This window comes from Protobothrops mucrosquamatus, unplaced genomic scaffold (assembly GCF_001527695.2).
Source record: "Protobothrops mucrosquamatus isolate PMUCROS unplaced genomic scaffold, P.Mucros_1.0 scaffold_73, whole genome shotgun sequence".
Classification (NCBI taxonomy): Eukaryota; Metazoa; Chordata; class Lepidosauria; order Squamata; family Viperidae; genus Protobothrops; species Protobothrops mucrosquamatus.
In genome coordinates this window covers 12578-22987 of record NW_015386149.1, presented here as the reverse complement: position 1 = coordinate 22987, position 10410 = coordinate 12578, and the positions used below count along the sequence as shown (strand labels likewise).

Sequence of the window (10410 nt, the reverse complement as noted above, 5' to 3'; positions counted from 1 at the left end):
GATCTGCAGTATTGAATGGGCCCGTTACCAGGTAAAAGGATTATATGTAAAATATGACATGCCTTGTGGACAAGTTGCTAGAATAAATGTGTAACTGTTTACCACCCCTTAAAGAAATAAATTTATTTTTATAATCCTACTATTTGATAAGTATGCTACATGGCAGGTTGTTTGTATTAAATGAGTAATCAAAGGGGGGGAAATCAAATAGCTAAAATCTGCTAGTCGTAAATTAAATGCGGCCAATTTGGGGCAGTAGTTAAGGAATTTTAAGGAGTTTTAAACCTGCCTTAGGCGTGAAGCCAGCTGGATGACCATTGATCAGTCATTTATCTTAGTCCCCTGAAGAAGGCAGTGACAAATCACTGCTGAAAATCTGCCCCAAAAAACAATAAGGACTTGTCCATGTACACTGGAGAGGAACCTGATTCAAAGGAACTAATAATAACAACAATAAATATAACTGGAGAACAATCCTGATGATTGGTAAAACAATCTATCCTTTAAATATTCTGGCTTCAGGGCTAATTTTATCAAAAATGGTTGGTAGGATGATTGAAGGAAGTTTTTATTCACAGATGCTTTTCAAATGCATAAAACCTAATTAGTACTGTGAATTTAAATAATATTTTAACATAAAATTAAAATAAACAACTCAACTGAGAGACAAGAAACCTATTTGTATCATGCGCGGATGAGGGTTACTATTTTATAATGTCATGGATGTGAATTAGAGAAATAAAATTCCCAGAATGTAATGAAACTATCAGGAAAAACTACTGTTTTGTTTTCCAGGAGGGGAAAATGAAATTTTGGAGAGAAATTGAATTTAGTTTTAGCACCCTTTATGAATATAAATTCATTTGGTTACATATGAAATGCATGACAGATAGTTTGGTTTGTTCATAAAAGTATGTTTGATGTACATATACAGTAAAATTGAAAAATACGGTTTATTTACTCAATAAATGTGAATTAATTCTTTGAATCTACTTTAAAAAGTTTTTAATGTCTGTTACAAATGGTATTAAAGGTGCTATATTCTAAGAAATCTAGAACTGTATCTCTTTTATGCCTTTGTAGAAAAAGAAGGCAAACTGAAAAAACATGAAAATAGAGGAAACCAATGTTGTAGAAAAAGAAAAGTGTGCGTTCTGAACAATATACCAAAAGTATTATTTTTTTAGAAAATGAGAGAGGCACAGCCCAAAAAAACCTCATTTTGCCACAGCTTCCTTTTTCTGAATATGAAGTGGTATACTTAGTAACAACTTCTACTTTTTCTGATCCTTTATTTTTAATTGTATACTAGACTTCTAAAAGCTGTTTTGTCTTGATGCAGGCTCTGCTACTCTTTCACATGTTAAGTTAGTTAAACCCAGAAATAGTGCGTCCCCAAAAAGACCTCCACATTATAATCATTGCATAAAAAAATTAAAGAAACATATTTGAAAATGTTTCATAACTTTTTTCATTTTGTGGAGGGGAAGGCCTTGGGAGAAAATATATAGAAATTTTTCCTCAGGCCTCCCTATGTCTCGCGCATTTACATAATTTTAGTAATATGGAAGGTTTCTCTACCTTTCATACTGTAGTGTTATGTGCTCCTGGCCACTTTCCTTCATGACCAGAGGCAAGCTTGCCTGACCAATAACCAGCCAAGACGCAGTGAAGGCCTTTTGTTTCGTTTATTGCAATAAGCGGGGAGAGAAGCTATCAAAGCTTGGTTCTCTCCAAAGTTTTAACCCAAAATATTCCCTTCTTTTATGCAGTCCTGTCCCTGGCCGCTACATCCCTCCTCTTTCCCCATTGGCTGAGGTATTATGAGGTTACACTCTTTCCGTCCGCTTATGCACATTTCCTGATAACATATTAAATCATATTCACATATACAATAATAATAAGAAAAATTAGACATTTAAATGGTTATTTTAAACTCTGTAGGTATTTATGTCCCCTTTTTAGAACAATAAGTTCTTTTCCTGTTTTTCAGCGTGCCTTTCCTGGCTAGCCATTTCCTCTTACAGTTATTTTTTTATGGTCTGTCTTCTTTCTTTTCCCACTCTAAGACCCAGCTATTTTTGCCCATGTGTTTATCTTCCTTTCTTTATGCTCTCCTTTCCTGGTTCCCATATATTATTAGGGTTTTTTTTCTCCATTCAGTAAATTTCCACTGCAGCAAATTCAATTTTAAATTTCTCTTTCAATATTAAATTCTGAAGACCTTTCTTTTACTTCTATCAGTAGCATTACAATCCTGGGCTTTCCAGTAAAAAATAATTGGAGAGAGATTTGGGTTAATTTAAAACAGGAGTCCCCAACCCCCGGTCCGTAGACCAATACCAGGCCGCGGCATGCCAGCCACCGGGCCGCATAAACAAGCCAATCCCCATCAGTGAGATGGAGGCAGCACACAAAACCACGCCCTCTCTGGTCCGCAGAAAAACCTCTCTTCATGGAACCAGTCCCTGGTGCCCCAAAGGTTGGGGACTTCTGGTTTAAAGGACAACATTCCTACAAGCGCACAAGTAAATTACAGATAGTTTTTGAAGGGAATTACTTAAATTCAAGGACGATAACATTTATCAATGGCCGCTATCTATGCTAGCTAGGTATGCTTTTTTGGATCACCACTGTAGCAGCATTCCTCATGATATCAATATTTCCGCTAGTGCAATTCTCCGAAGCATCATTGTTGAAAACAGGATGTTGCAGTAAATAAGCCTTAGGTTTAGTCAAAATCTTTCCCAGTTTCTAATATACATTTAACTTCTTTATTTGTTTCTTTCCAGACTATAGTGAAATGCTTATTAGGTCTTCTTGCACTTGGAGTTATCATTACAGCCATAGTTGTTCCAGTAGTTTTGCTAACAAGGGATGGTAAGTTTAATCATCACTTCCTATTTTAGTATTGTAAATAATTTTTGAAACTCGATCTTCTAGTCCCTCTCCCTCAGCCTAACTCACCTCACAGGATTGTTGTTGCAGGGAAAATAGAAGGAGGAAGGAGTGTTAGGTAAGTTTGCCTCCTTGAGTTATTTATAAAAATAATAAAGGTGGGAATTTTAAAAAAATCTAAAAAAAAAGATGCTATTCACAAAAACTTATGCCTTTAATAAAATGTTAGTTGAAAAAGCTGCTATCAGATTCCTCCTGATTTTCGGAACATTCTGTAGTATGAGTAACCGACAGCCAGAAATGTATATTCTGTGAACATTGATTCAATCTAATAGAGATAAATGATGCAGTTATAATCTCAAACTTAAAATATCAAAGTCCTTTCTGATGAAAGAGCTAGGACCCAAAACACCCAGTCAGCCTTAATGAATTGGAATAGAATAGAATAGAATAGAATAGAATAGAATAGAGCTGGAAGGGACCCTGGAGGTCTTCTAGTCCAGCCCCCTGCTCAAGCAGGAGAACCTATATCGTATCAGACAAGTGACTGTCTGGCCTCTTTTTTAAAAATCTCCAGTGATGGAGCGCCCACGATTTCTGGAGGCAAGCTATTCCACTGATTAATTGTCCTCACTGTTAGGAACTCTCTCCTTAATTCCAGGTTGCTTCTCTCCTTGATTAGTTTCTATCCATTGTTTCTTGTCCTGCCCTCTGGTGCTTTGGAGAATAATTTGACCCCCTCTTCTTTGTGGCAGCCTCTCAAATACTGGAATACTGTTATCATGTCACACACACCCCTAAGAAGGGACTGGAACTCACAGTGTCCCGGTTTCTGGCCTTCTGTTTATTTCTTAAATAGAAATACATTTTCTATTTATTTTTTATCCTGCCTTTATTTTTTATCCCGCCCACCTAGCAGTTTGAAAGCATGAAAATGCTAGTAGGTAAATAGGTACCACTTCGGTGGGAAGATAACAGTGTTTGTGTTTCGCCATACTCTCTGCAATGAAGCATGATCTCATGCTGGCTACATGCCCAGAGAAACATCTTCAGGCAACACTGACTTCCTCAGCTAAGAAATGGAGATGAGTGCCACTCCCTAGAATCAGACATGACTGGATAGGGAGACCTTTACCTTTACCCAGTGCTTTTTTTGTAAAAAAAAAAAAAAAAAAAAAGGTGCCAGAACTCACACATGTCATATAACCCGCCTTGCCTACCCTACAAGGTTCCATCCCAAAAAGGTGCCGGAACTCCGTTCTGGGCGTTCTATGACAAAAAAAGCCCTGCCTTTACCAATATCACCATATTCTCACCTTCTGGAGAATATGGATCTTATCTTATTTACCATGTATATATCAGCTGTCAAAGTTGCTAGCTTTTCAGATAGGAGATTTTATTAGACTGTTATTGAGATACTGAAATTGAACTTTGGACTTTTATTATGCAAAGCCTTCTTTTTAATGACTGATGACTCCTGATGTTTCTGAATGCATATGTGATCTGAATGACTTCTGATTACAAGGAAAGGAAGCAAAGATTTGTGTGGTACATTGCTACTGACAGTCTGCTAGTGACAGAATAACCTGAGCTGGATGGTAATTGATTGGAATATGTTCAAGGACAGAATACTGACAGTTCAGTCCCATTCATCTTCTCTTTCCTTCCCCCTTTCCCAAAATTACAGATAGTCCTTGACCTATGACTGTTTGTTTAATGACAGATCACAGTTATAGTGGCCTCAAAAATAATGACTTATGACCCATCCTTGAACTTATAAAACATATTGTATCGCTTCTGAAGTCATGTGATTGCAATTTGGGTATTTCCATTTATAATGGTTGCAGCATCTTGCAATCGTGATCATGATTTATGAGCTTCCAGCTGACTTCTGACAAGCAAAGTCAATTGGAGAAGCCAGATTTGCTTAATGATTATGGTTAATCACTTAATGACCACAGTAAAATGGTCATAAAGTCAGATCCTGTCACATGGTGACTTGCTTAATAACTACATCACTTAGTGACTGAAATTCTAGCCCCGATTGTGGTCATGAGCTGAGGACTACCTTTAGAGCCTTCTTCGGAGAAAATGTAGAGTTACAATTAATTATGCCAATAGGCCATGGACTTCGTTGTCTATACAGTACATTAGAGGTCCCCAACTTTTTGGGCACCAGGAACCGGTTATACAGAGAGAGGTTTTTCCACAGACCAGACGGGGTGTGGTTTTGTGTGCTGCCTACATCCCTCAGATGGGGCTTTGCTTGTTTGTGTGGCATGCTGGCACACACCCGCATGCTGGCATGCTGGTTGCTGGCATGCCACAGCCCGGTACCGGTCCACGGCCCGCGGGTTGTGGACCCCTGCAGTACATGATGCTTTGAATTTATAGGCAACCTTGTTTCCCAGAGTTCATGTCTACAGCTGGCTTCCTCAGTTTTTTTTTCTGCAGTGCTTGTTTATTTTGTTGTATTCTTTCTTGTCCATTTAATAGAATTGGATTTTATGTTTTTTAAAAAAATTACTGAAGTTGAGAGATAAAAATATAGAAGAAAGGCAGAATATAATACTGCAATTTTTATTTTATGCATGCATAAATAACATGGTACAATAAAAGCAGTTATTAAATAGTTTTGGTTTTACATGAATCTGCTATGTCCCAGTGCTTGGTCTCTAAACTGTAAGACAGGCAAAAGTTGTTATAATAGTTTGCTTACATTTTAAGTGTGAGATATGCTTTTTTGTTTGGAGATGGTGCCATTTTTTTAAGCACAAATAACAGGAACAATGCACAATTTAAGCAAGACACGTGGCCACACAGCAAGGATCAAGTTTGAAAATTACACCTTCATATCATTTTGCTACGTTCAGCTAACATAAGGGACATAACATGGATAAGTGTAGCACACAGAAGTCCGACGATAAGACCTGAAATCTTGTCTCTAGTTATCAGAATTTTAACCCTATTAATATCAATTGGACTTACTTTTGAATGCTCTAGTAGTGAAGCCATGATGCAAAGACTTAAATCCGTTTTAATGTTTTGTGTCTGTATGGAGAGATTGGAAGTTGGTGATTTCACAAAGTGGAAGAAATACATGCCTAGATATTTAAAGACATTTAAACATGACCTATTCAATTTGGTTTCCATTAATTTTTCAGTTATCTAAACTGGTGATGCAGCACTTGAAGAAAACAGTTCCCTCTGTTCTGGAATGATTTCTAACTTTTTCTTCAAGACATTATAATATAGTGCAGGGGTAGGCAACCTCAGCTCTTTTATGACTCATGGACTTCAACGCCCAGAATTTCCGAGTCAGCTGTGCTGTGCTGACTCGGGAATTCTGGGAATTGAAGTCCATGAGTCATAAAAGAGCCGAGGTTGCCTACCCCTGATATAGTGCATACAGGTAGTCCTTGACTTATGACCATAATTGAGTCCAAAAATTCTGTTGCTAAGTGAGTCATTTGTTAAGTGAGTTTTGGCCATTTTACAACCTTTCTTGCCACACAAGTTGTTAAGTTAGAAAGATGGTTGTTAAGTGAATTTGGCTTCCTCTTTGACTTTGCTTGTCAGAAGGTCACAAAAGGTGATCACATGAACCCAGGACACTTCAACAGTCATAAATATGAGTGTTGCCAAGCATCTGGATTTTTTTTCAATGCTGTTGAAAAATGGTCATTAAATGATCTGTTGTACGTTGAAGACTACCTGTATAGGCATAGCCATAAATGAACGTGGAAGAAGGCAAAAGTTGTACAATGTTATTAATGTAAATGTTAAATAATAAATGGGGCCAGAATACATCCATGCCTGATTCCCTTAAAGTGGGAAGCGGAACAATTATATCACCGTTTTGCTTGTATTTAACATATAGAAAGAAATCAGGGCATTGATCTATCATGGTGGACATACTTACAGATGCAAGTTAGATATGATAAAGATGTTAAACTGTACGGATTTTATAAGGAGCAAACCTTGTTTGATAAGACATTATTAACCTCTGAGGAGAAATTAATTAAGAAAATTTATAATTTTCTATTGAATTTGAAAATGGAAAATGAACAAGTTAAACAATGATAACATGGGCAAAAATGTTGGATATAATATAGAATTAGAAAATGGCAAAACTTGTGGGAAAGAAATTATAAATTGACAATGTCAACTTCTTATAAAAAAACCCTATATAAAATGTTTTATAGATGGTACTTGCCACCAACAAGATTAGCAAAAATGTTTAAAAACGTGTCAGGTAGATGTTGGAAATGTAAACACAAGTCAGGTACTTATTACCATGTTTGGTGGACATGTGCTAAAGCAAAGAGGTATTGGATAAAAATACATATTGGATAAAAATACATTGGCTAGAAAAGATGTTGGGAAAACATGTAGATTTTAAACCTGAACATTTTTTATTAGGTATATTCCCAAAAAAGAGTGATAAACAAAGCATACATTTGATTTTACATGTAATAACAGTGGCAAGAACTGTATTTGTACAATACTAGAAAAATGAAGAAATAATTAAAAGAAATTTTAGAATGTGCGGATATAGACGGTCTTACTGTGAGATTGAAAGAAAAAAAAGAAAAAAATATTATCAAACTTGGGACTTATTTTATCAATGGCTAGAGAAAAGAATAAAGGATTAGGAATTAAATTTGTATTAGTGAATGTAAAACTCAGACAACACATTTGTTGAACAAGTACTACTGGATGTATGAAAAAATCAATAAAAATTCTATATAAAAAAAATAACATATAGAACGAAACTTTCATAAAGTAACAGTCATCTGGAAGAGGGGATGATCCATATAATTGATGAAGCTGCTAATTTTTAGCAAAGCCTCTCATAGGAAATTGAGTGAAAAGCCACCTTCAGATTGATAAAGCAGCATAAAGAGATTAAATGCTTTATTATTTCAGAAACATCAAATGGAAGAAAGATAATTCAGTGTTACTGCGGGACATGAGTTACACTAATATCAAAGAAATTGTGGAATAGAATCATTAAAGAAAGGATGCAATTAATTATTTTAAATAATTACATTGAATTGTTAAATTGTCCCATGGCGAGTTGTCCCATGGCAAGTTAGTTGTGGTGATTTGTCCTGTAGTGAATTAGCCGTGGTGAGTCAGCCATGGCGAGTTGTCCCATTCCACTAGAATAGGGTGATAACAGCCTTCAGGGTGAACCTTACTCTTTTTTTTCTTCTTTTGTTAACAGATTCCGATATCCGTAGAAAATTTTCTTTAGAGGATTATCTGACTGATGAATTTCAGTACAAATCGTATAATCTGCGGTGGATGTCAGGTAATGATCCTAAGCTTTTGGAATGCCTCACAGCTGTTTCATTTTTTATAAATGTATGTTGGACAAAGCATGAGAGTTGTGTCCAACCACACAATTTTTGGGAGCATTATTCATCACAGTTTCACAAGATTTGTTTACACATTCAAAAACGTACATTCTTTGTTAAAAGCTTTATGTCGTGGATCAGCTAACCAATCGCTAACATGGCTAAATTCATCTAAGAAATATTTGAGAAAATTGAACACTGTTTTGCCTCTTATTGGCCTGACAGCCTTGTGATGAGTTTTTATCCAATTTTTACTGTATCCCTTTTTTCAGTGAGAAGCCCTAGCAACAGTGATATATATACTCTTATTATATACTGGACTGCGTTTGAAGATTATCCAGAAATTGTAATAGTTTCTGGCATTTGAGAGTTGCTTTCAACAATGGAATCCCTATACTGCAATCAGTATATTACTTACCAATACGTTCGCAAGTAAATTCAGAGTTCTCTATTGATCTGTGAAGCCTTGGATTGCTTTGGTCCAGGCTACCTATATGATCATCTCTTCCAAATAGAACTGTCTGAGCAACTCCTGCACTGTTTGATTAACTATGGAAGGGATGTTATGGGTCTGTTCCCTCTGAGTGATTGGGAAAGCAGGAAGAACCCAGAGACAGGTTTTCTCATGATTCTTTGGAGCATTCTCCCCCTTGAGATCTGTGTCACATCCATCTGCTTAACATTCTGGAAGGAAATGAAAACCTGGCAGTTCCACCAAGCTGTTGCAACTGGGGCTGGGTGAAGGGCAGGGTGACTTTTAACATTTTAATTTTGATTATTATAAGCTCAGTTCTTGGTGTTTAACTTATTGTTAGGGTGTAAATGTTGTAAATAAATCAGTATATGATGGTTATAGACTAAGCCGACATCTCTAAATACTCCCTTTACTGTAGATGGGATGTGTTCTATCCAACTAATGAAATCATTGTTACCCCACCATCCCCCACTTCATTTTTAATAAGTTCTACTTCATAAACATGGGGTGCCAGAACTCATTTGTGTAGATTATTCTCCAACCATATAATAGTCAATTTAAAAATAAAGTGTTCTCTAACTTCTTTGAATTCATACATGATAAATAGATTGTTATGACAATGAACTTAATAAATAATTCAGGATTTCATTGAGTTTGGGTGGGGGAGTGTTGTTTAGAGAGAAGATTTTGTTTATTGGCACTAAATGTTTTCCTCTTCTTTTTTTAGGTCATGAGTATGTCTACACAAATCAGAACAATGTTTTTCTGTACAACATCGATGATGGAAGAGAGTCTATAATCTTATCAAATGACACATTAGTACGTTTTTTTAAAAAAAAACACTGCTTCATCAGTTCAAAAGAGATCTGTATTGAATATTTCCTTCCTTACACAGAGTGTTTTATTGCTAATTTATTTTCTTTTATCTACAGGACAGTTTCAATAGTTCTCAGGCAATATTGTCACCTGACAGAAAATTTGCTCTTCTGCAATACAATTATGAGAAGGTAGCAACGATATTATATTTTTTATACTCCACTTAGTATATTTGTATTGATAAAAATGGTTTCAATGCTTTAGAACAGGGGTCTCCAAACGTGGCAACTTTAAGACTTATGGACTTCAACTCCCAGAATTTCTCGGTCAGGCTGTTGAAGAATTCTGGGAGTTGAAGTCCACAAGTCTTAAAGTTGCCAAGTTTGGAGTCCCTGCTTTACAGTATGGATTCACTTTGGCGTTTAGATAGTGAAGATTTGAAAGGCCCTTTGTGGTTATTAAAATCTACCCAGTTCTTCATGCAGCACCAATTTCTTTTCAATGATTTTATTTTAGTAGTTATCTTGTATTCAATTTCTCATTGATTCCTAACTTCTTGACCACTAACACAGTGGTTTTTCTGAACAATAACAAATTACTTACTCTGCACAGGTAGTCCTCAACTTACAGCCATTTGTTTAGTGACCATTCAAAGTCACAGTGGCACTGAAAAAAGTGAGTTATGACTGTTTTACCACACTTACGACCCTTTGCAGCATGCTCATGGTCATGTGATCAAAATTTGGCCTCTTGGCAACTGGACTGTGTTTATGACACTTGCAGTGTCCTGGGCGCATGTCATCACCTTTTCTGATTTTCTGACAAGCAAAATCAATGGGGAAGCACACTTAACAGCTG

At 36.2% G+C, this 10410-nt stretch overlaps 1 protein-coding gene across 1 annotated transcript in view; it reads left to right on the top strand.

Annotated features, from left to right (window-relative positions):
* The window catches only part of LOC107285533 (dipeptidyl peptidase 4), a gene marked incomplete at its 3' end in the record, with an annotated part of 15073 nt that overhangs the window by 1361 nt on the left and 3302 nt on the right, over positions 1 to 10410 (top strand). The window contains 4 exon segments of the mRNA XM_015813733.1: positions 2793 to 2880; positions 8129 to 8215; positions 9464 to 9555; positions 9669 to 9743. Coding sequence (XP_015669219.1) covers positions 2793 to 2880; positions 8129 to 8215; positions 9464 to 9555; positions 9669 to 9743 — 342 coding nt within the window.